At 33.4% G+C, this 27,643-nt stretch overlaps 1 protein-coding gene across 1 annotated transcript in view; it reads left to right on the top strand.

Annotated features, from left to right (window-relative positions):
• Window positions 1-279: 279 nt before the first annotated feature.
• The window catches only part of poe (E3 ubiquitin-protein ligase-like protein poe), an 83,306-nt gene continuing 55,942 nt past the window's right edge, over window positions 280-27,643 (top strand). Inside the window, exons 1-12 of the mRNA XM_090119419.1 lie at window positions 280-419; window positions 806-903; window positions 3,903-4,039; window positions 4,204-4,324; window positions 4,475-4,737; window positions 4,907-5,070; window positions 5,240-5,375; window positions 5,533-5,655; window positions 5,837-5,976; window positions 6,261-6,462; window positions 8,691-8,847; window positions 9,121-9,284. Of these exons, the coding sequence (XP_089975545.1) occupies window positions 298-419; window positions 806-903; window positions 3,903-4,039; window positions 4,204-4,324; window positions 4,475-4,737; window positions 4,907-5,070; window positions 5,240-5,375; window positions 5,533-5,655; window positions 5,837-5,976; window positions 6,261-6,462; window positions 8,691-8,847; window positions 9,121-9,284 (1,827 nt within the window). The 5' untranslated portion in view covers window positions 280-297. The remainder of the gene's footprint in view (window positions 420-805; window positions 904-3,902; window positions 4,040-4,203; window positions 4,325-4,474; window positions 4,738-4,906; window positions 5,071-5,239; window positions 5,376-5,532; window positions 5,656-5,836; window positions 5,977-6,260; window positions 6,463-8,690; window positions 8,848-9,120; window positions 9,285-27,643) is intronic.

The following is a 27,643-nucleotide window of genomic DNA, read 5'->3' as shown; positions in this document are numbered from 1 at the left end:
TGGTTAAATTTAACACCATAATGTTAATGTCATAAATAAATAAATAATTAAGAGGATGTATATTAAAAAAATAACATATATATTATAATTTTTATTGTTAATAAGTTAATAGATATATATTATCAATAAAAAATAATCATTTTGATAATAGTAATTAGTGTTATCTTTCGTTGAAATATTTTTTACCAACCGTGCAGACAAAGCATTATGCACTATGAATTGGCAATTTTCCCGATTTCTTTTTGACACATTTTGTGACATTTGATTCATTGATTTCGCGAAAGGCCGTTCTCGAAAATGGCCGCATCGGGAGGTAATATAGAATGGTCTACCACTGTTAAACCGATTTTAACAGCGCTATATGGCCCGTTTTTCGACAAAAACGACGCGGTAGAGATTATACAAGCTATAATAAAAAGGTAAGATTATTCCTAAGCCTATTATTTGGCGATTGCGACGTTCTAAAAAATTTGATGAATAACCCGTATTTATTTATTTATTGGTATCGTTAATCTAATTTGTAAAAACAAATATCAGCTGTGGTAGACTAAGAGAGCATATATTTAGTCAAATTGACTATTATAGTTATGATTGCCTTTGTTAAGGACTACACCCATCTTTTACCGTTTATTGATTTTTCATCTTCCAATGGGAATTTAGTTCAGGTGATATATATACCTATTAGATGTATGACCTAGGTGCAATTGGATGTCCTGCGTCTGCGTAAACTATGCAATCGATAACTGTTCCATGCAGTTCTTCATCCACCTACCTGCACTTATTGAAGTAAGACATTCATTTGCAGTGAGAACGAATTTCAAAACCATGAAGATACCTACGATTTATTCTACACATGCTTTGCGTGTCTCTCTGCTCACTTCATAAGCATCAATGCAAATAATTGTAAGTATTTCTATTTATTTAATTTTTAAAATTAATTTTTTTAACCGATTATTCAACCTTTGATGGTGAAGTACATCATCCTTTCATAGTATAATTTTAAATTTAAACAATGTATAGGCGGGTTTGACAAATAATTCACTTCCTTTTTTTAGTAATTTTGGGTGCAACAATTAAATGAGTAGTTCAATTCCTAAAGTATTAAAAATTAAAATCATGTGAGCAAATTGAATGCCACTTCCCTATAGGCACCTAATGACTAGGTGAACTTTGAATTTTTCAAGTGGGTGTGGCACGCAAGATCTGAAACCAAGAAAAATCAATAACCACTTAAAGGAATTAGTAGGCCAATTTTGATGAAAACTAGCACTGCTTCATAATATATTTAAAAAATCAATACTCATTAGACCAATCCCATTGATGTTAAAAACATAAAAACTGGCCAAGTACGAGTCGGACTGGTGCAGCGAGGGTTCTTTACAAACATGCTTTTTATAATATTTTGTAATTTTAAATTTTTTATCTTGGTATAATTTTTTCTTTATCTTTGCTATATAACAATGCATTAGCAATTTTTTTAGATTCTGTGTTCATGGTTAGTAGTGATACCATTGCGAATGTCAAAAATATGCAGCAAAAACAGCTTTATCTTTTCTATTAAAATTTTTGATTTGTCAAAATGATAAATTTTAATTAAAAAATTTCCAGTCTTACACCCATACTGCACCCACAATAAAATGAAAACCATACAGATTTCATTTGGTTATTTGTAAAGGTTTAGAGATTGACCAAAAATCATTTATATTCTTGGTTATACATATTGTAATTTGTACATCGTTTATTAGAAGATATTGATGAGAGAATGTTTGATGACAAAATTTAATATTGCATAGCAAATTATGATGTTATTAGCAACATGCCTACTATACATATAATTTAATTAGCAGTTTTAATTTGAAATGTTTTCTCTTTTCTTTTACTGCCTATGAAATTTCAAAATTTCTATTTAAAATTTATAGGATTTGTATTGTTTTATTGATTAGTTAAAAGATAAAGAATATTTTTTTCTAAACTAATGACTGATTCCTATTTATTTTTCAAAACCTAATGATACAATTGTATTTTCATAAAAATGTACTTCATGATTACATTCTGCGTTTCGATATTCCTCAAAGTCATGAATTCCGCCTTCTACGCCCATTTGAAAATTCGTTAAGTGCGAGTCTGACTCATCTAACATCCCAATTTCATTAGTTCATAGGGCCCGCAAGCCAGGTACTTACTATATTACTAGCTCTGTGCACTCTCACTTGAAATTGAATAATGAAAAAGTATTTTACTTACGCCCCGCCTGCTGTACATCGACTCATTTATTTCATTGGCGATATCACGATCGATATAACAAGCGGGGGAGACGATCCCTGCAGACGGTATAAAGCTCCGACCTCACTGTGCGTAACTGCGCGACACGACATGGCACGACCATAGAAATCTAAATAACAAGACACATAGAAGTGCTATAATGTCATAATTCGTATGAAAACCGCTGTCGCCAAAATCAACACATTCAAACCGAAAGCTAAACAGTACACACAAGTAAACTATGGCTTTTATTGGACAGCTTGATTTTAGTGAAAACTAACTTATCTATTAAATTAAGCTTTTGAATATGTATCCTAACGCACGAATTTACGGTTTATTTTAGAATAACATCCCTAAGTATATGAGACTTTTTGCTCCAATACGAACAAACGTGATAATAAGAATGGTCGACTGTGTCATTCATTGTTATTTCGATTACTATGGTGACACTCGTAATACTTGTAAAATATTCTATAATTTTAAGGAAAAACGGCATTATTTCTAAAAAAATATATTTTCCGATGAAATATTATTCCTTTATAAGTATAATTACAAGTTGTGGAAGAATTTCCGCAATGGGAATTGCTGAAACACACCATGTATACACTCATACGTCTCCAGAGCAACTGAACAGTGACGAATGCACTGGTGATGTGCAAATCACCTGAGTGGCGACAAGGTCACGCACGCTTACGACTTCTAGTGTCTTGTTATTTAGATTTCTATGGGCACGACACATTTGCCGATTGGTCGAATTCGGCCGCGGTGCGCAGTTTCTGTTTTGCATATTTGCGATATACCTCATACAATTTATAAAGAATGTTTTGCAGTGTCGCGTCGCTATGCTGCCGAGTAGTTACGTTTAGTGCGGTCAGACCTTTACGAACACACATATAGTCTGGTAGCTTTTATTAGTTGTTATCTCGCCTGCGGGGACTCTCCGCATGCTGTATACTGAACGAGTTAACGATCATTGACATTGCGGCATGAGGGTTCTGTACCAATAAGCTACTTTCTGTTCTTTATATTATTATGACCCCTTTTAATTCCAATATTGTGGTTTAAATAAGTAAACTTTCGATCATTTGAAATAGATTGTAATCAATAATGAACAATACCTATCTCTTATATATAAAAATGAATCGCCAAATGTGTTGGTAAGCGCATAACTCGAGAACGGGTGGACCGATTTCGATAATTCTTTTTTTATTATATTCCTTGAAGTACGAGGATGGTTCTTATGTAGAGAAAACGTAAATATGTACCACGGGCGAAGCCGGGGCGGACCGCTAGTTACCTATAAAATCATCAATCAATCAATAAATATTTGTTTTCATTCTTTAATCAGTAATAGGGTCCCATTTTTACCTTTCGGTACGAAAGTACGGAACCCTAAAAATTATTTAAATATGCACAAATGGTATATTTAAATTAATTTAACATGGCATAAAGTCTTGTATTCTATTAAACACTGCAGTATGCAAGTTTTAAGTTTTCAATATGAAGTTGAAATATTTGCTGTACTCTTTCCTTGTTCCTATACTTTATTGAAACTTCAATAAGTAATAATTTGCCAAATCTTGCAATAAACTTATGCATTTACTGGATTGATTAAACTCTAAAACAAAATATTTACGCAGTACCTGCTGACCAGCTCAGCACTGCGCAAGATGCATTCAGGATTATACTGCAGCAAATACTCAAAAAGTTATCTGAAGCCGGACTGAGTCAGGATGACACGTCAAACACGGCTGCTCCTAATGTGTCTGTGAAACAGGTAAAGATTATAAAAAATAATATATTGTATATGGAACATTTTTAAGGCCTTTTAATAAGATTGTATAACACATTTTTAGTTTAGGGTAAATAGTGACTTACAAACTACAAACTTTTTATTTGAAATCCTTTAAAATATCTTCAATTTTTAATTTTCCTTTGCAGCTCCTTCTACCAATTGTTGGATTATGTGGGATCGATGGAGGTGGATACCCACCATCAGACCTTGTTATTTTGACATCTTTGCTTAAAAATGCAAAGTTACCAGCTCATGTAAATGTAACAGGTAACAAGCTATAATTTTTTTTATGGAATTATTGGACTTATGTTGGTGAGTTTGATATTTCTTGGTTATTCTATTTAATACCATTAACTGGCTTTTTAGAGATAAGTCCAATTTAAACTTATATTCTATTTTTTATATTTTTTGTATTAGAAAACCAAACGACAAAATCGTCAGTAATTCCAAGCCCAATTACGTCGCTCGCATCTCAAACGTCGTCATCTGAGAAACAACAGCCGACAACGGCGCAACGCCGCTCAGATGCATTATTGGAACAATTGACTATACCGTTGAGAAGCCAAATGTCGTCCATGACGTCACCGGCTCAGCCTGTAGGTGCAATGACTCCCGGAAGTAAGGATAGTGTGGAGAGCGCTAAGGATGGAAGTTCCCAACAGGCCGTGATTGATATGAAGGTATTTATTTGATTGAAGTGGTAGGAAAAGTTGAAATTTTATTTTTTATTTTTATTTGTTTTTTTTTTGTTTTCTTTGCGAATTATTCCTTGCGATTTAATCGTCGTATCCAGAAAGATAAAACCAATATTTGTATGAATATGAATAAGTATGTGATTGCCCCTTGCAGAAGTGGGTTGCATCTACGTGTGCATCACTACTAATGGAGCTAAGAGCTGGCTCAGTGGTGCTCAAAGTTTGCTCTTCCCTGCCTTGCCTACAGCGTTACTTGAATAGATGGCAAACAGCAAAAGAATCTAACCTAGCACCACAGTTTAACTCTGATGCCTCACTGTGAGTTTGTAATACTTTCGATTTTATGTTAAGTTTTTTTGTTTATTTTTAGTTTTTTATTATTTTCGTATCCTGATACGTATGCATGTAAATAGTTGTATATATTGTTAAAATTAAACCTTATTAACTTATAGATATTGTGAGAATTTATGCAATACTTGTCTTTCAGTCTCCATTTTCTGGTAAATGAAGTGCATGTCTGCCGGCTTGCGTTGTCTTTGCCGTGTTTAGAACCGTTCACGTCTGATCGTATTGCTACGCTCAGTGATGTCAGCACAGCTTGGTTGTTGTGTGCTACGGCACAGGTATGTTTGATGAAAATTTTATTTCAATTATATGGTTAAAAATATATTGTTTGTAGTAAATTCATGTGCATTAACATAATTTACTAGCTTTTTCAGTATCTCAGTTGAAGTTTTTATAAGTAATTTTAAACTACTACTTTTCTTTTTATTTTACTAGGCAACCCTACATCAAAAAGACGAGGAAAGTGAACAGCAAACAGCAACGTTATTCGAGAGTGCACTCAGCTTGTACAACACTGTTGGGGAAACTTTTAAACAATCAACTCGTGCAGGAGGATATGTAAGTTATAAATAATAATTAATATAAAAATTTACTCAACATAACTTCATTTCAATGTAATACTTTCGGGTATGTTCTTTCTTGACGCCTAAGAACTGTCCGCAGAAAAACTGCCGACGCGACAAGAAATAAAGTATTCATTTGAATGTTTTATACAACGCCGCATGCTTCTTTTTTCTAGGTATACCAAAACCATCTCATGATTGGTGCGTGGGTTCTAGTGTGCGGTTTACACCACGCCCTAGGTGGCGCTCCAGGACCAACCCCGCCTGGTAAAAGCCCGGCAAAAACTGCGTCCAGACCTTACAACTTGACGAAAATGTTTGTACTCCTTTAAAATAAAATAAATCTTTTAAATGCTAATATGTAAAAAATAAAATCTAATAATCATCCCTTTTAATCAATTATCTTTTACATTACCTATATTGAGAATAGTAATGTTAAAAAGAAAAAATAATATTTTTATTTTAGAAAATAAATTTGAATTAATCTATTCAAATTTTTTTTCTGCATTGTTCATATGTATATTGACTTTAATAAATGTGAAATTGTTAATTATTAATTACTCCCAAAATAAAAATCCAATAAAAAACATCTACGTACAGGCAGCAAGGGCTCGGCGTAGTGTGGGTGGCTCTAGGAGGGCGTTGCCTCGCGTGGGCGGGCGCTCTACTCGCAGACGCGCGGCTCGAAGCCCTAAGCGCGCCCTCGGACTCTGCCCCTGCGCCTGCGCCCCTCGACATACTTAGTCACCATACCGCGCATCATAGAGAGTTGAGGATAGCCTCTGCAGCTCCATTGCACCAGGTGACCTTTGTGTGATAATATTGGGTCTTCAAACATACTAATTTGTGTTAATGGTATATGAAAAAAAAAAAATAGGAAAAAGAGATAACTAATTGTAACTATTATAAATCAATTAATATTTTAAGTTTTTATGAGATGATTAGCTTTTACATTTTATGTCAATTTAATTATAATATTAAATATTCTTATATAAAAAATACTCAAAAAAATTATTAGTTTTTTGGCGTTTTTTGTTTTAAAATCTTTAATAAATGACAATATGTTTTCTAAATAAACACTGTCACATTATAATATACGAGAAGACCAGACCTGTACTGAGAAGAAATGAAGTTTATGAAGAAAGAAAATGCTGCTAATGACGTTGATATTATTATAAGTACAGTCCTCACGCACGCCAGGTTTCCACGTATGATGGATTCACTCTTACATGGAATCCTGGCAAGCGTGATGTTGTATACAATCTACAAGATGGCGGTAAATCTTCAACAGTTATAAGTTTGACTTTTATATTTCTTATAACTAAAAAATAAAGATATTTAAAATGTACCTTGTCTTTTCCTTTATAGACTAGAGTAGATAATTTTTGAAACAAAAAAAAATCGCAGTCGGATGAAACCCATTAGAAAAGGAGGGGAATATGATAAAAATGTAAAGAAAAATAAATTACGGTCAATCCGAGTTCGGGAAGCGGGAGGGGGCAGCTTTTAAGAGAAAAAAATGGTTTCTCTCGATTTCCAACAAAACTACAAGTCCTATAGAAAAAAGTTCAATGGCAAAGTTGTAGGTAATTAAAAGTTCTACAACTTTTGTATTCACAATTTTTTCACATAACCTAAAAATTTAGGTGAAAAATTCAAAAAACCAAGTTTTTGGTCTTTTATTTCTATCTACTTCAAAATTTATTTTTTTTCTACGAAATTTGGTGGAAACTTACTTTATTATGTCCCAAATACACTGTAATTTATTTGATTGAAAATATTTATTTTTTCGCCTTATTTTGAATTAATACCAAAAAAACAACCTAATTTTCAATCGAAAAGTCACCCGTCAAAATATCAGCTTTTTTCAAAAACTTGGGGTGCCTTTTATTCATTGAAATCTCTACTTTCATATGGTGTAAAAAAAATAAACACCACCATAGTAAATGTTCTCAGGAAATGCATACAAACAGTCGGAAAATTAGCTTTTACTAAATCAGGCACACTTCTCGAACTACCTGAAATGTTTTTATCGACATCATTTTGCTTTTGAATATGCTGTAAAATATTAAACTTAGAACAGATAATTATTATTCTTTTGAAATATTACCGAAAAGCCGATACAAGAGAAGATATAGAGTTCAAGAAGTGTGCCTGATTTAGTAAAAGCTAATTTTCAGACTGTTTGTATGCATTTCCTGAGAACATTTACTATAGTGGTGTTTATTTTTTTTACACCATATGAAAGTAGAGATTTCAATGAATAAAAGGCACCCCAAGTTTTTGAAAAAAACTGATATTTTGACGGATGACTTTTCGATTGAAAATTAGGTTGTTTTTTTGGTATTAATTCAAAATAAGGCGAAAAAATAAATATTTTCAATCAAATAAATTACAGTGTATTTGGGACATAATAAAGTAAGTTTCCACCAAATTTCGTAGAAAAAAAATAAATTTTGAAGTAGATAGAAATAAAAGACCAAAAACTTGGTTTTTTGAATTTTTCACCTAAATTTTTAGGTTATGTGAAAAAATTGTGAATACAAAAGTTGTAGAACTTTTAATTACCTACAACTTTGCCATTGAACTTTTTTCTATAGGACTTGTAGTTTTGTCGGAAATCGAGAGAAACCATTTTTTTCTCTTAAAAGCTCCCCCCTCCCGCTTCCCGAACTCGGATTGACCGTAATTTATTTTTCCTTACATTTTTATCATATTCTCCTCCTTTTCTAATGGGTTTCATCCGACTGCGATTTTTTTTATCTTTTCATTATTTTCAAAGGCTTCTACCCCAGGCTATTAGTGAAAGTGTCAATTATTTTTTTATAAGAAAAAAGTAGTGCCCATTTTTTAATTTGGTTACATATATTTGAGTATATGTTATATAAAGTTATTATATTATAAATAGATGTTTTTAACGCCCTATATTGTTCCCCTCTTCCGTACTTTTTTAAGTCCTATAACTATTTGTATTTTGTTCCCCTCTTCCATACATCCTAATTTAATCCCCATTCCAACCTCGTGTTATAGTTACTAGTCGCGCTCGGGGTGGTCTGCTACCGCAAAGCCACAAACCTGAAGCGCGCGGTGGTACAAAAGAACCAGGACGCCGACCCTGACCGCTCGGACTCCACTGTCTACTTCCAGGACATGATCCTATGCTCTGAGGACTCGGAGACTGATGATGGTGGGTTCGAGTTTAAATGCTTAACTTTATCATTTTATTTTCCTATATCCTACAACAACCATACTCGATTTATATTTGAATCAAGTGTATCATTTATTTGTTTTCTCCTGATATAAACAATTTCCAATTTCCACTTGTTTAGCAGACGTAGTTTAAATTACTATTATCGAATATGCCATTCTTCGTTCGTTCAAATTTTAAAACAACAATAAGATATCAACAACTAAAAATAAATAATTTTGTATACAATCAACTAAAAATGATTTATTTTAGAAGACAGCGAACCACTGTTGGGCTTATGGTTTGAATCAACATTGGTGGCGCCAGACGCTAACGACAACGGCTTCACTCGCTTGGGAGCGGCCGAAATTAGCGAAAAACCAGACAATACAAGATCGCAACAGGGCATTGTGCCTGACAAAGCGGAACCGTATTCTGTAAGTTTCAAATCTGATAAGTTTTCACTCTCATTTATTACATACCTATACATGTATTTATTCAATGCAGTTTCCTATAATGTTTCTTTTTGTTTATATTCAACCATAGTAATTTTCAAGCATTTAAGTTCATAAATAGGTTAAGAATTAATTCGTGTAGTTTAATATCAATTATGTATATCACTACATAGTATAAAACAAAGTCGCTTTCTCCTTCCCTATATCCCTATGTATGCTTAAATCTATAAAACTAAGCAAAGGATATTGATGCGTTTTTTTAATAGAAAGAGAGTGATTCAAGAGGAAGGTTTTAGTCATAGAAATCGAAATAACAAGACACATAGTCTTGTCGTGTCGTGTCTTGTTCACAAATTAGAGCGTGTAGGAATTCGGGGAACACCTCTTAAATTGTTAACGGATTATTTGTTAAACCGCACCCAAAGAGTTAAAATTGATAATCAAGTGAGTCGGGATATGGACATTACTTTTGGTGTACCCCAGGGTAGTGTCCTTGGCCCGACTCTGTTTCTAATTTACATTAACGATCTTACTAACCTTCCTATTGATGGTGGTAAAATCATTTCGTACGCAGATGACACCGCTATAGTGTTTTCTGGGCGCTCATGGAATATGGTGTACTCTATTGCTCAACTGGGTCTCTCAAAGATTTATGATTGGCTTAAATTGAATTTACTTACATTAAACATTAAAAAAACGAATTATATTTGTTTCTCAATAAACAATAGAACTCAACCTAATAATAACTTTTCTTTAAAACTTCATGAATGTAATAATACAAATAACTTGAATTGTAATTGTAATTTAATTGAAAAAGTCTGCTTTACTAAATATCTAGGCATAATTTTAGATTATCGCCTCTCTTGGTATTGCCATCTAGACTATATTAATGAAAGAACCCGGAAATTTATATGGATTTTTAAAATGTTAAGACATATAACCACTCCTGAACTCATTAACCAAATTTATAAATCTCTTGTGCAATCTGTAATTAACTATTGTATCCCTATCTGGGGTGGAGCAAATAAAACTAAACTCTTGGACGTGGAACGTGGCCATCGTTGTCTACTTAAAGTGATGTATTTTAAACCGCGAAGGTTTTCAACTTCGGAACTATATAAAATCTGCGATCTTCTAACAGTTAGACAGTTGTACATTCTTTTAGTTACTACTAAAATTCGTAAAATGGCTCCTTTTGACAAATCAACTGAAAATAGAAGGAGAAAGAAAGACGTTTTTAACACTATATGTACCAAAACAGTTTTTGCTAAACACCAATTTAAAGCAAGGTCCATTTACCTCTATAACCGTCTTAATAATATTTTGGATATACATAGACTTAATCATCGTGATTTTAAAAAAACAGTTATTCATTATTTAAAAACACTTTCCTATGAGGATACTGAGGCGCTTCTACACTACATTTTATAATATTCCGTAATAGCTTAAACATACACACACACACACGAACGCACGCACGCACGCACGCACACACACACACACACACACACACACACACACACACACACACACACACACACACACACACACACTCATTCACTCACTTATACATATACATCTGCACACGTATTATATTTGTAAACTTTAGTTAAGGAAGAGCGGGTCCTCCTGACACAGGTTTTTGTAAACTTACTAGGAGGACTCATCCACTTTCTGTATTTGAAAATTGTGTGTATGAAATAAATTTATTTTTCATTTTTCATTTTCATTTTCATTTTTCACATAGAAGTGCTATAATGTCATAATTCGTATGAAAACCGCTGTCGCCAAAATCAACACATTCAAACCGAAAGCTAAACAGTACACACAAGTAAACTATGCCTTTTATTGGACAGCTTGATTTTAGTGAAAACTAACTTAACTATTAAATTAAGCTATTGAATATGTATCCTAACGCACGAATTTACGGTTTATTTTAGAATAACATCCCAAAGTATATGAGACTTTTTGCTCCAATACGAACAAACGTGATAATAAGAAAGGTCGACTGTGTTATTTCGATTACTATGGTGACACTCGTAATACTTGTAAATATTCTATAATTTTAAGGAAAAACGGCATTATTTCTAAAAAAAATATTTTCCGATGAAATATTATTCCTTTATAAGTATAATTACAACTTGTGGAAGAATTTCCGCAATGGGAATTGCTGAAACACACCATGTATACACTCATACGTCTCCAGAGCAACTGAACAGTGACGAATGCACTGGTGATGTGAAAATCACCTGAGTGGCGACAAGGTCACGCACGCTTACGACTTCTAGTGTCTTGTTATTTAGATTTCTATGGTTTTAGTATATAATTTATTAGGTTTTAGACAAACCGGGCAAAGCGGCGGGCGAAAAGCTAGTTATAACTAAAAAGGCATAGAAAGCCGAGCTTCGAGCTTCAAATTAAAAATATGAATGCATGCATAAAGCTACTTTGTCGTAGGCCTTAGAAGGATTTTGATAAAATTCCATCATAAAAGGGATAAAATAAAAACTATACCTGGCGCACTGACCGATTCTGTCACTGAATTTGAATTTATTTTTGAGCGCCCCCTATAAAGATATCGCCGTTGAAGTAAAAGTGACCAAAGATGGAAGTGTAAAATGTATCTTATTGTATCGTAATGTGTTAGTGCCTAGTGGTTTCTACCTACTTTATGCTTTCTCTGAGAGGCAGTAACATATGTATTACAAATATTAATAGTAAATATTGTGTACTATGTAGGTATGTTGTAAATATAATGTTGGAAGACTCATCTTTCAACATTTACCATATTATACAGGGTCTCTACTACATGACCTATTCTGGAGACCTTAAGATGACTAAGCAAGTAAGTATAAGTTCTCAGAGGACGGTTAAGAAAACACCGCTTAACCCATTGAGCCCCGAACGGCCAGATCCGACCGCGACACAATAGATTTTCTATTGTGTCTGTGATTCCGGGGCCTGATGGATTAAGACTGATTTAATACAGACTACTATATTCTGGAGACCTGATGATGACCAGGGTGGAGAACGATACGCCTAAGTAGGTATAGAGATATAAAAGATGGAGTTCATTATTTGACGTAATTCTATATAATGGCCTATACCGCTATGGCGCTGCAGGCGCTGTGTTTATGTTGGAAGATGGCGGCCGCTGGCGAAAATTTTATTCTTCGCAGTTAAAAACTTCATTATTCGTTTAATTACAATATAAAGAAAGTCATAGCAAAAAATTTACGACGAAGAGGTTCGAGTACTATGGAAACTGCGGATTTCTTATATTCAAGAAAAAATGCGTCTTAAATCCTATATGTAATTATTTTTATACATATATCCTTGTATACCTATTATTATATGTAATTGTTGTTGTAATGCGACCATTTCGTGAAATGATCAATCATTTCATGAAATGAGCAAATCTACGATATGGCCACGACATACAGGCTGTATGTCGTGGCCATATCGTATACAGGGTGTTAGAGATAAACTACGATAACATGGCGCGCCCCTCCAAAATTCAAAACGTTTGAAAGTATTTGTGAAATTCATAATAAATAATATAATAATAAAAATTAATAATTTAATTATTATATTATTATTAATATTTAAATATTTGTATTTCACTACACACATTGAAACAGTAATTTGGAGGGGCGCGCCATGTTATCGTAGTTTATCTCTAGTAACGTACAAAAATAAAAGTTATACGCGTCTCAAATTCACATCCGTTAACTGATCACTTTGACACATTATTTTTTGGATACATCCAAAAAATAATTTGGAAAATCCAAAAGTGCACGCCTCATAATTTTTTTTTAATAAATATTTATTAATTATTATTTTTGTTTATTTAATAACAATTAAACCACATCGAATCAGACCCTGAAAAATGAAAGGGTTCTATTCCTGAGCATACTCAAGCGTAAGAGAAAAAAAAAGACTCGATTAGTAAAGTATTTCGGTCGCTATCGTGTTAACAAGAAAAAGGATCCGCACATACAGACACACGGACGTCCAAGACAGAACTTTTTTAAACTGTTTTTTAACTAGTTTAAATAACAAAAATGACATCAAAAATATCATGAACGTTAAAAATAGTGTTTTTTCTTAATATGTGTGTGTATGTATTATCTTACAAGTGCAATGTATGATACATAAAGACATTTTAAGTTTGAAAAATCAGATGTTTTGCGCGAAGTGACAGTAGTACCCACCTCAACGCTTCGCTTATGAGGCGTGCAATAATGTGTCGTATATATACGAACGACTTCACTATCATGACGTTGCCATAACAGAATCAATGTTGCCGTATTAAAAAAATCAAATGCAGCTAATTTAATTGAGCACTGTGAGAGTATTAATGCAACGTACAAATATTCGCTTATTTTTCTATTCCCCCCCTTAAATTCTATTCACCCCATTTTACGGTAATGACGCCTAATTTATTTATGAAATTATCGGGAATCTATTTATTCCTCGGAGAGCAAACAAAGTTTAAGTCTTTAATTTTAAAACTTAAATTCATGCATACCATATAAATTCAGTCCCTTTCATTTCTTTCACTTGAAAACTGGACAAGTTACTTCCATGTTGACACTAATAGACTACAAGCCCGCATATGAAAAAAATATGGGTCAAATGAACCACCACGGGACTTATCTAGTACGAAAGAAGAGCAAAAAATAATAAGATTCATCACTATGCCGTCACTTGTAAGCTGTCCAACTGAGTGCAGATGAGAATTGAAAAGTACAGGTAGACTCGGTAAATTTTGGTCATATATTTTTGTACGGCATTCTTAACCATCGATAGATCCATTAAAAATAATAAGAAACCGCTCAGTGCCGTACAAAAATGTTGGTTCACCAAGTCGGAATTTTTATTTAATTTCCGAGAGTTACCGGGGGTAAATTTGGTCATTTGACCATGTACGGCATCTGTGTCATACTATTGCTATACTGCTTTTAATCCATTATTCCGCAACGCCGTACAAAAATCATGGGGACAAGGGGAAAAAATCGAGAGTTGTAATCCCCTCTCTTTCCCCACTCCAGGGGGTCATTTGACACAACACGAAATAAATTTATTTTTAAAGTATTTTATGCATAGATAATATTTTTTCATGTGCCGTACATTTTCGTTGGTTCAAAGGGGAAAAATCTGAAAAAGAAAAAATCCATAAAACGAAATGTTTGCTTTATATTTTGATAATAAAATATAAATATACATTAATATTAAGAAGCTCGAGGTGGTTAATTATCACCTTGGAAAGTCGGAGTCAAGTGGAATGGACTCCGTTAAATTGATGAACTAATAAAAAAGCTATGAACGAAAAGATGTGAATTATATATATGCAATCAGCCCATGAATACAGGTAAAGTCACAAGCAAATATATACATATTCAAAATGTACAAGTAAAGCGCTTTCAAATGATACCAAACACGGCATATTTATCTTAACTTTATTTTTTTACTCTGTATGTTTTGTCCGCTAGAGGGCGCCACATTAGATTTTATGAAACCCCATATAGCCTTTAGCTAGCTGGTCACTGGTTATCCAGTGAACAATTCAGACGCTTCTAATGATATGTCATTTGTCGAATTCTGATAAGTAGTTTAGAAGTTACGAGGGAATAGATGAACATACATACATGACCTGTCAAAACCATAACCCTCCTTTTGCTTTGCCGTAGTTGGGTAAAAATATGTTAATGCCGTACTGTATCAAATGGCCATAAAGCACCCTTAAAATTGTAGCTTTCGTCGCTTTCATCAGCCTAAAAAATGTGGTCTGCACAAAAATGTACGGCATCGTTTTTTCCTAATTTATCTATGTTTATACTATTTAAAACAAAGAATAAAGTGTAGAAAACTATTATATTTCATTAATCTACGATGTATAAACTTTAACAAAATTTCTGGTTTTGCATTTCTCTATAACTTTTTTTAGAACGGTTTCTTTTGAACGGCAATACTATACAACAATTGAATTTTACAATATCATGTTAAAAAAAAAGTTCCCGTACAGGGTCAAATGACCTTACAGCTCTTTATATCAAGAATTCGATGAAATTAAGATGATTATTGGTATACATTTAAAAGAACAATTATTTTTTGACGGCATTGCTTTTATTAGTACTTTTGAGTGCTAGATAATGTTTTGGAACCGAAGCCGTACTTAGTCAAATGACCCCCTGGAGTGGGGAAAGAGAGGGGATTGCAACTCTCGATTTTTTCTCCTTGTCCCCATGATTTTTGTACGGCGTTGCGGAATAATGGATTAAAAGCAGTATAGCAATAGTATGACACAGATGCCGTACATGGTCAAATGACCAAATTTACCCCCGGTAACTCTCGGAAATTAAATAAAAATTCCGACTTGGTGGACCAACATTTTTGTACGGCACTGAGCGGTTTCTTATTATTTTTAATGGATCTATCGATGGTTAAGAATGCCGTACAAAAATATATGACCAAAATTTACCGAGTCTACCTGTACTTTTCAATTCTCATCTGCACTCAGTTGGACAGCTTACAAGTGACGGCATAGTGATGAATCTTATTATTTTTTGCTCTTCTTTCGTACTAGATAAGTCCCGTGGTGGTTCATTTGACCCATATTTTTTTCATATGCGGGCTTGTAGTCTATAACTCTTGGTAAATTCCTGGAGTCTGCTATGATAACCCAACTTCCATTTTATTATAAACGTAAATAATATGCACTGCTAATAATCAATTTCACACGCAAAATTAAGGTCTAAAAAAGTTGACATAGCAGGAGTGACGAATGACGTCATAGCCCTGATTAGTGTTTTGAAATGCGTTTCGTATTATGTAATTTTTATTCGTAATTATTGTTAAAAAATAACATAATATAAAATAAAAACGTTGAAGTAGTCCTTCTTTTATGCTTTTCTAATATTTTAAACATATTGCACGCCTCATAAGCGAAGCGTTGAGGTGGGTACTACTGTCACTTCGCGCAAAACATCTGATTTTTCAAACTTAAAATGTCTTTATGTATCATACATTGCACTTGTAAGATAATACATACACACACATATTAAGAAAAAACACTATTTTTAACGTTCATGATATTTTTGATGTCATTTTTGTTATTTAAACTAGTTAAAAAACAGTTTAAAAAAGTTCTGTCTTGGACGTCCGTGTGTCTGTATGTGCGGATCCTTTTTCTTGTTAACACGATAGCGACCGAAATACTTTACTAATCGAGTCTTTTTTTTTCTCTTACGCTTGAGTATGCTCAGGAATAGAACCCTTTCATTTTTCAGGGTCTGATTCGATGTGGTTTAATTGTTATTAAATAAACAAAAATAATAATTAATAAATATTTATTAAAAAAAATTATGAGGCGTGCACTTTTGGATTTTCCAAATTATATATATCACAAACAAATTTATAAACTGAGATTCAAATATTCCATATCATCATAATTGACAACTGACATCTGACATCAAAACAGCGATACGACATTTTACGAGACTGTGACACCTGTCAGTATTGAACGTCACCCAGTACTGCCAACACAACGGGCGTAATACGTTCCAATACAGGAGAGTAAAAAGTTGCACTTTTTTACAATATGAGTACTATGAAGATGTCACAAGAAATGACACAGCTGTTTCAGATGATGAAAACTGAACTAGAACAACAAACCGCAACAATTACAAGGAGCGTAACTGAAACTATCATGCATAATATAGATGTGAAACTTCAACCTTTTTTGGAAGAAAACAAATACTTGAAGAACGAGGTAAAACGTTTAGAAGAAAAAGTAACATATTTGGAAGAAAAAAAACAGGAAAAATAATTTACTGCTACATGGCATAAAAGAAACCGAAAATAATCACCAAGAGTTGTTTAATTTAATTAAAGAAACGCTAAAACATCTAGATATCACCATTGATTTATACGAATTAAATAACTACTACAGATTAGGAAAAAAACAAGGAGACAATAAAATAAGGCCAATCCTTATATCTTTTACGTCATTCCAAAAGAAACTAATAATACTGAAAAATAAAATGAAAATGCCCGAACAAACTTATATAACTGAGGATTTTTCGAAAGAAACATTGGAAAAGCGGAAGAACCTACAAGAAAAACTCAAACAAGAAAAACAAAATGGGAAAAATGCATTCATTCGAAACAATAAAATAATTTTTAAAGAAGCACCAGATACAGAGAAAAGGAAAAGGGAGACCTCGTTATCGCCTAACAATACACGCACATCACTAACTAGCGGTTCAAAAAACATTATTGCACCCCCGAAACTACATAAAACAAATGCGTTTGAGTATATGAGGGCCAGATCTGCGTCCTTGACCGAAAAACCATCTCAACATCATTATGCATAGGAAATATCAGACACCGGTAACGAAATAAAAACAAACACTTTAAACAAAAACAAAAGACAAAACAAAAGAAACCCCAATACGGTTGGTCACCGCGGGGTTATCGACCAAACCCCCCAAAATACTTCACTACTAACGAAAAATAATACAGAACGAAAGAAAATGAGACTCCACATAGCAACATTAAATACGAGATCACTCAAGTCGAATGAATGTTTAATAGAATTAGAACAAGCGTTAAGTAACATTAATTGGGATATTCTTGGTGTAAGTGATGTACGCAGATCGAATGAAAATATTGAAGAGCATAAAGAATTCATAATGTATTACAAAAATGAAATAACAGGAATATACGGCGTAGGATTCTTAGTCAAAAAATATCTGAAAAATAATATTATAGAATTTAAAGGAGTTTCAGATCGGATAGCTGTCTTAAACATTTTACTTCCCGGTCACAAACACCCGACATCGATTGTCCAAGTATATGCTCCTACTGAGGTAGCAAAGAAGGAAACTAAAAATAGTTTTTACGAAACCCTAAATGAGACAATGGAGACTCTAAATAAAAGCATCATCGTGATGGGAGATTTTAATAGTCAAATTGGCCAACGAAGGAAACACGAAAATAAAATTATTGGACCTTACGCAACCGGTAATCGTAACGACAATGGACAAAGATTCATAAACTACGCTTTAGAACATAACTTACATATTATGAATACTTTTTATAAAAGAAAACAGGAAAGAAAATGGACATGGGAGTCTCCTAACGGGCAAATAAAAAACGAGATAGATTTTATAACAACAAACAAGCCGAAGCTTTTCTTAAACGTCGAAGTTCTAAACAACTTTAACTTCTTTACTGACCACAGGTTACTCCGCGGACAACTACACCTAAATGCACCAAAAAATTCTAGAAAACATATACAAAATACAAAACATCCTATCACACTTCCATTGCCCAGCTATGTCCTAGAATCCCTAAAAACTAAACTATTACCAATAACTACACTAAAAACAATTCAAGAAAAATATGATGCCTTAGAAGAAGAAATTAAAGAAATTAATAAGATACTAGAAAAAGACAAGCCACATAAAGACAGAATAGGATCTGAAGCAAGAAAATTAATTAAACAAAGAGCATTTTTATTCAAAAACAAGAAGACTAATAAACAAAACATAACTAAAATAAGTAAACAAATATACAATGAAATAAGAAAATACAGAAAAACACAAAAAACTAATTTAATACAACACCATATAGCAAAATTAGGAGGAATCAAGAATGCATGGAAGGAACTCCAAGAACATTCAAACTGGATTACGTACGTAACACATCACAAAACTAAAAAACATAAATCGAAAAGATACGAAATTCTAAATACAGCAACCGAGTTTTACCGCGATCTTTATCATGACAAACAAAGCACATTCATTACCAATCGTGAAACAATTAGGCTAAGCACACTAGATGATCCAGTTCCGTATATATTAAAAGATGAAGTTATTAAAGCGATTAAATCACAGAAAAGAGGAAAGGCATCAGGCGAGGATAACATCTCTAATGAACTTTTAATAGGAATATCTGAGACCATCTTGGACACACTGACAAATCTTTTTAATGACATTTTAAGAACCGAATATATACCTCGTCAATGGAGCATATCTACAATAATTTTACTACACAAAAAAGGGAGAACAGATGATATTTCGAACTATAGACCAATTTCGTTAATGTCGAACGTATACAAAATTTTCTCCAAGATTATACTCGACCGGATAACGAAGACCATCGAAGAAAATCAACCCAAAGAACAGGCAGGGTTCCGTAGTGGCTTCTCAACCATCGACCACATCCACACCATCAGACAAATTATCCAGAAATGCAACGAATATGGAATACACTTTTACTTAGCATTTATAGATTACAATAAAGCATTTGATTCACTGAAGCATGATAAAATATGGGAAGCGCTCACCGCACAACAGGTTCATAGAAAATACATCAACATAATAAGGAAAATATATACAAATATGCAAGCTAAAATACGTACAGAAAAAACAGGAGAATGTTTTCCCATTAATAAAGGAGTTAGACAGGGAGATCCCTTATCACCCAAACTGTTCTTGGCAACCTTGGAACATATATTTCGACAGCTTCAATGGAAGGAATATGGTATAAATGTAAATGGAGTATCATTAAATCATCTCAGATTCGCAGATGACCTCATTTTAATATGTGAAGATTCAAACACTCTCCAGGTTATGATTGAGCAACTGATACGCGAAAGCGAAAAGGTAGGATTATCAATTAATACCAGTAAAACAAAATTAATGACTAATTATATAAAAACTCCAATTAAATCTGACAGTGCTGTTGAACTGGAATATGTCGACGAATACACATACTTGGGCCAAATAATTTCTCCAACTGACATCACAACAAAAGAAGTGCAAAATAGAATAACCCTGGGATGGAAGAGATACTGGGCTCTAAGAGACATAATGAAAAACGCAGATATTCCAATTGAAGGCAAGAAGAAGATATTTAATACATGCATACTACCAAGCATTACCTATGGTTGTCAGACATGGAGTTGTACGAAGAAGAACATAAAATCCCTAGAGACTTGCCAACACCGAATGGAAAGAAGCATACTAAATGTAAAACTAAAAGACAAAATTAGGCTAAAAACAATTAGGAATCAAACTAAAGTTATTGATATAAAGTACCGAATCAAACAGCTGAAATGGAAATGGGCAGGACATTTAACAAGAAGTAAGATAGAAAAGTGGACGAGGGAGGTGACGGAATGGTGCCCTAGATACAATAAAAGAAGTAAAGGAAGGCAATATCGAAGATGGGAAGATGATATAAAGGAGGTGGCAGGACCATGCTGGACGAGGATAGCAAGAAATAGATCGATGTGGAGAATTCTTGGGGAGGCCTATGCCAAAGAGCAAGACAATCAAAAACCGGTGTCTAATGCAAACAATAATATTTTAATATGATGTTGCTTTCATAAACTAACATGTTCAATAGTACTTAAGTAGTTTTTAAGAAGAAATGTAACATTCAGATTGTTAATAAAGGCTTTATTTATTTATTTATTTATTTATAAACCACATCGAATCAGACCCTGAAAAATGAAAGGGTTCTATTCCTGAGCATACTCAAGCGTAAGAGAAAAAAAAAGACTCGATTAGTAAATTATTTCGGTCGCTATCGTGTTAACAAGAAAATCCTCCGCACATACAGACACACGGACGTCCAAGACAGAATTTTTTTAAACTGTTTTTTAACTAGTTTAAATAACAAAAATGACATCCAAAGTATCATGAATGTTAAAAATAGTGTTTTTTCTTAATATGTGTGTGTATGTATTATCTTACAAGTGCAATGTATGATACATAAAGACATTTTAAGTTTGAAAAATCAGATGTTTTGCGCGAAGTGACAGTAGTACCCACCTCAACGCTTCGCTTATGAGGCGTGCAATTATAAATACCCTAATTGAAAAAAATAACATTAATTATTATATCTAGTTAAATAATGACATAAAAATTAATATTGTACCAAAAACAATACTAACAAGATCAAAAAGTATGGGTCGCGCTATAATTCCGCCTGTGAAGCATTACGTCTTTCCATACTATACAAGGCCAGCACGCAACGGTGTGGAACTAATCACGTACAGATTGGAAATAAATGTTTACAATCTATACAATAGCATTACGCAAATACTCGAGTATACTTTGTAGTGAAGCGATCAATAACGTACAGTGTCAGTACGCATGCGGACTAGTCGTGTATGTTTCGGAGTAAGCGAGCTAAATTGACGATTACAATTTATACGTGAGCAGTTCATGCGCGCCATTTTGGATGTGTTTACCTTTCTTTATGACATTTGCGTTACCTAATCATCATTTCGCGCGTGCCATTGTTGTGATAAACGATTTTTTGTTGTTTCTCCGAATAAATTAATAATTCGTTGAAGTTACATTTGAATTCTTGGTTAAAATATGAAAAATGGTTACCAAGGACAGTTTAGAAGAGTTTTTACTGAATAAATGTGGCGAATACAAAGAAGAATTGTTTGAATATGAATCTCCAGAAAAGTTTAACGTGATTATCAAATGCAAGTTGGGAGAATGGAATGAAAACTACTCTGGATTTTGTAAGGAATTTATTGATAATTTTACTACTTTCTCAAACACGAATTGGATTGTACGTGCAACATTCCCTCGCTTAAAAAGACTTGCTTTTCGTAAAATATTTACATGCCAACACTCTTCTTTTAATAAAAGCAGTAGTACATCGCGACCCAACCGAACAAGATCGCATGGTTGTGATGCTACTATTGATATAAAATTTAAGAAAGTAAACCGTAACACCTGTCGTTATGATGCTGATTTAAAAGAGGGTTATACAGTGCTGATCAAAATTAATTACTCCCACACTCATTTGATAAATGTAGTCGAAGCGTTCAGCTACTTGCGCTGCAATAAAGAAACTGCCGAATGTTTTCAAAAATATTTTGATTCCGGTATGAGTCCAGCAGCTGCAATCGCTTTGCATGAAACGACTCTCATTGAAATGTACGGAAAGGAAAGTTCCGTTTACTTGGCAAATTCACAGATAAACCCAAGTGAAAGGCACGTTTATTATCTTTATAATAAATGGCGTAAAGCTAATTTTGGTGATAGATCTGGTTTAAATATTGACGAAGAACTAGAAAAAAAACTTTCGGAATTGGAAACAAAAAACTTAATTGAGTGTAGAAAAATTCCAAATGATTCCGATGCTGCCATAGACATGTCTAGAACAAATGTGTCCTCTACCAATTTATTATGCACTAATGATGATGACCCTGTTTTTACTACCACTTATAATGTAGCGCTGACTGAAATGAAAGAAAGATTCAACAACTTCACTGCTATTTTAGAAGCACATCCATCGGAATCAAATTTAAACGTCATTCATATTTTCAACAATTCTCTCGACAACTTCAATCAACAGACACAAAATTTTATTTTCAATAACTTAAAAAAAGGACTGACTCGCAAGAAACGTGTACATCCGACATCTGTATCAAGAGAAACCACAACGAATAAAGGAAAAAAAAATAGAATACAAGCAGGCCGACCATCGACATCCGCATCTACCGCGAAAAAAAAATTGAAAAAAGAACCACAACCTTGCGTTTAACGTCTCCCGCTGCTCGTTGAAAATTACTTCTTCTGTACTTAATAAATATATTTTGATTATAATTATGGCATTTTTATTTATTTACCTTAGTTTACCTATTAGTATTTTTATTCCATATTTTAATGAATATAATATATAAAATTAGATATAACTGTTCAAGCGTAAGTGGGGTAGTATAGTAGTAACGACGACGCAAGCATCCGCATTACAAAGTATACACGATCAGTACGCAATATTTATATAAACCCTTTAGTAAATGTTGTAAATAATGATAACATCGAAATCTAATGTTAATAAAATAAAAACAATTCAAGTCTTAATTATAATAAAATCTAGTGACAAACAACTAACAACATCAGTTAAACAATACGTTTATCAATTAATATTAAGAGATCAAACCACAGATCAAACCTTCTGTTTGGTTAAGCAAAAGATAAAATATGTATATTCTTATTAAATTAACAAATCAAATATTTAGAAACCAAACCTCTTGCTTGGTTAAAAAAAATGTGTGCGTGTACTAGTGTACACACGTATGAAGTGAAACTTTTTTACGACCTTATTTTTCAAAAAATATCTACTATCTAGATCAAAGTCACGCGTAACGAAAAAATGTTACACTAAATTTTTTTCCAACCCCGATAAAGAAGTTTCACTTCAAAAAAGTAAAAAAAATTCTGTTACATTAAATTAATGAACAAGTCAAGTATCTAGAAACCAAACTTCATGTAGGTATATTCTAAAAAAATATCTTATAAGAAAGTCCTACTAATATCCTACTAATATTATAAATGCGAAAGTTTGTTAGGATGTGTGTGTGTGTGTGTGTGTGTGTTTGTGTTTGTCACGTAAATTTTACTGAACCGATTACAATGAAATTTAGCACACATATAGAGGTTAACTTGGATTAACACATAGGATAGGTTTTATCCCAGAAATCCCACGGGAACGGGAACTAAGCGGGTTTTCCTTTGAAAACGCAGGTGAAGCCGCGGGCGGATATCAAATAAAATTAACAAATTCGCAGGCAATTATCAGTTCAACTTTTAAAATTCTTTATCTTTTAATTACCTCTGCAGGCATGCAACGTTGCACGTTGGTACATGTGTTTTCTTGCACTTGCAACGATTTGAATTGCATTCTGAAGTGCAATTGCTATGCTGAAAATCTTCTGATATTTAAGGCAATTACATGGTTCAACGACCTTAATGATTCTGTCACTATATTTGAATTTGTTTTTTTAACCGCCCTCTATAATATACATCATTGTTGAAGTAAAAGTGACCAAAGATTATGGAATTGTAAAATGTATCGTATTATATCGTAATGTGTTAGTAGTTTCTACCTAATTTATGCATTCTCTGAGAGGCTAACATATTACATTTATGAATAGTAAATATTGTGTACTATGTATGTTGTAAATGTAATGTAGGAAGACTCATCATTCAACATTAACCGTATTAAGCAAAGTCTCTGCTACGTGACCCATTCTGGAGACCTTAAGATGACTAAGCAAGTAATTATAAGTTCTAGAGTGGGGAACAGTTAAGAAAACACCGATTTAGAAATAAATTTTATTCAACACGGACTCTACTATATTCTGGAGACCTGATGATTACTAGGGTGGAGAACATCTCATCTACAGAGATATAAAAGATGGAGTACATTATTTGACGTAATTCTATAGAACGGCCTCTACCATGTCATGGTGTATCTAATGGTAATGGTGACCAGGCAAATGTATTTAGCGTTCTCTGCATATCTCTTCATACCTAGTAGGAATATATGCATGCAACCTACACAACGAAAAAAATAGAGGAACGGACAAGAAATCACCTTTTTTTCTACTTGCTATGTATTTTGTAGTTAGTTCGAGGTTAATTTTTTAAATCTCTTACGTCTTTGAAATGATGACGAGAAAAAAAATGTGTTTCGATTTTTAAACATTAAAATATTATATCCATTTAAGAGTTTGGTGCCTATTTATCGACTAAAGTAGCTTCAAATCAAAAATATTGTAACGTGTTTTAAACTGAGTAGGTATATTTCTTTCTACTGATTATATTTGAACACATTACAAAATGAGTGATTTTCCTGCGACTGAAGTTACCCATAGCTATGACTGATATGGGTCATACCTTCCGTTTAAAGAATACAGTGTTAGTTGTGTCGGTATCTATGGTCTATTACTATGAATGTTGGGTTGTAGAATAAAAACGCCTTCGTCACAATTAATATTTTATTATTCCTTCACTTAGAACATTCACTTGATAGTTTTCTTAAATCTTAAATAAATCACAAGGCACGGCTATGTAGACCGGGAGATACTGACACAAAATTTCGAGTCATTTGTAACAGGATGGCGGTTCTACAGGGGTCTTAGTACGCAATGACAAAAAGAAAAATGATGGTGTGAACGCTGGTACCGGTGGGTTAGTCGCGTGGGCGTTAGTCGAACTCGTCGGAAAAATAGCGAAAGTCAAACGATTTGTAACACAAAAATTTTAGAATTTACCGATAGCCCATAAAAAAGAAGTAGGCGGTAGTGTCATGCCATACTTTTCCGGTATGACTTACAGCCCGCCATACCGACGCGAATGTGTTGATTTAAAAAAAACAATTATTCAACCATTTGTACCAAGCTAACTTTTGTACAGGTAACCATCGTCGTGCAGCCATTTACGAAAATCGCCATGCCATACTTTTCGGACGATTCCAAATGGTCGCCATACCGCCGAAAATCTGCAAATTTTTTTTATTTCGCCTATCTTTTTGTACCAGTATTGCATTTGGCTTTTTGGAGAGTATTTGATAAAATGCGACCATTATTATATTTGCCATACTTCTAGTAGGGGGGAAAAGTGCTGTCATACTTGAAAAATAAATTTATTATTAATTTATATAAGTGAAGATTTCCAACACCTAGATCTTTGAAATTTTGTATTTATATTCGTTGATCCTCAAACTTACAGGAAAAATAAGTGCCATACTGTTACAAATCGTTTGACTTTCGCTGTTTTCCGACGAGTTCGACTAACGCCCACGCGACTAAGCCGCCGGTACCAGCGTTCACACCATCATTTTTCTTTTTGTCATTGCGTACTAAGAACCCTGTAGAACCGCCATCCTGTTACAAATGACTCGAAATTTTGTGTCAGTATCTCCCGGTCTAATGGCACTTATAGACCGCACTGGTTGGCTGTTTAAGATCTGCAATTGGCTCGCTGATCGTCTCTTCAAACAATGTAAGCGATCGACTGACAACTAACCGACTGGAGGGGAGGTTAAGTTGTCAGGCGGTAGATTATAAATACCAGAAAACCTTGTCGATGGAAATGTACTATGTATGATTTTAAAATTCGTACCACTAATCTATTTCTTTTTTCCTCTGAGAGTCACTGCAAAGGAATTATTTATATATAATTTATATTTTAATGAATCATAATATCATGGGTATTATGATTCATTAAAATAGAAAAGTATGGCATGGCGATTTTCGTACATGGCTACTGGACGATGATTACCTGTGCAAAAATTAGCCTGGTACAAATGGTTGAATTGTTTTTTTTTGAATCAACGTATTCACGTCGGTATGGCGGGCTGTAAGTCACACCGGAAAAGTATGGCATGACATTACCCTACTTCTTTTTTATGGGCTATCGGTAAATCCTAAAATTTTTGTGTTACAAATCGTTTGACTTCCGTAATTTATCCGACGAGTTCGACTTACGCCCACGCGACTTGTCTGCCGGTACCGCTATTCTGACCATCATTTTTCTTTTTGTCATTGCGTACTAAGACCCCTGTAGAACCGCCATCCTGTTGCAAATGACCCAAAATTTTGTGTCAGTATCTCCCGGCCTATGGATACGGCCGGTATATGGATTGTTTTGGACGCTTAAAATATACGATAGAACAGCAATTAATCTTTTTAAAAAAAATATTCAAGGCACTGGGAAAGTCTGGTTACTGTTTTATTATAGGTATGTGTTTTCTGATAATATTTTACAGTCAAAAATTATCTACACTGGATATTATTCAATGACGCCTTTCAAAAACAAAACTAATTTACAAACAGATTTTTATATCTTTACATACCTAATTTTAACTTTCATTTCATGAACTGCTCATGTAAATACCTATTACAATCTGGTTTAATTTATCAAAACATTCAATTCGGTGAATTTTAGCGTTATTTTGCAAAAAAAACCGCACGTACATTCCCCCGTCCGAGTCGAACTGACACCGTCAAATTTCGTCGAAAGTATGCAATAGAGGTGAGGTTTTATGTGGGTTTTAATATAAATTCGAGTTTTTTCTTGATAATTTAACGATAATAATGAAAATTTAAAAAATAAAGAATACAAGTTGTTACAAATATCATAACATATTTTTTGGTATAAATTTCATGTATAAATATGTAGCCGTTTTCCTAACAAAATGCGTTTTATGTTCAAAAAGGGGTTGATTTGTATGTATTTTTTTTATGTTTAGGCCGTTCTAAAATGAAAAGTAAACAATACACTTTGTTAATTATATCCTTGAGTATCACATATATTTTTTTTAACACAATCGTACCAACAGTTTCCTCAACAAAATTCAATATGTATAAGGTGTTTTTCGGTTTTGACCATAGTAATCCCCTTAAGATTTTCAGCATTGCAATTGCACTCATTGATTCCCCTTGACCACTCTATCTATTAATAATTAAAAATCCGTTGCGTAGTTTTAAAGATTTTATCATGCATAGGGACCGA

Source organism: Colias eurytheme, chromosome 3 (genome assembly GCF_061535395.1).
Source record: "Colias eurytheme isolate Ceu_HAF_F1 chromosome 3, ilColEury1 Martin Lab GWU primary, whole genome shotgun sequence".
Taxonomy (NCBI): Eukaryota; Metazoa; Arthropoda; class Insecta; order Lepidoptera; family Pieridae; genus Colias; species Colias eurytheme.
The sequence above is the reverse complement of the archived record's forward strand: the minus strand, read 5'-3'. Positions and strand labels throughout refer to the sequence as shown.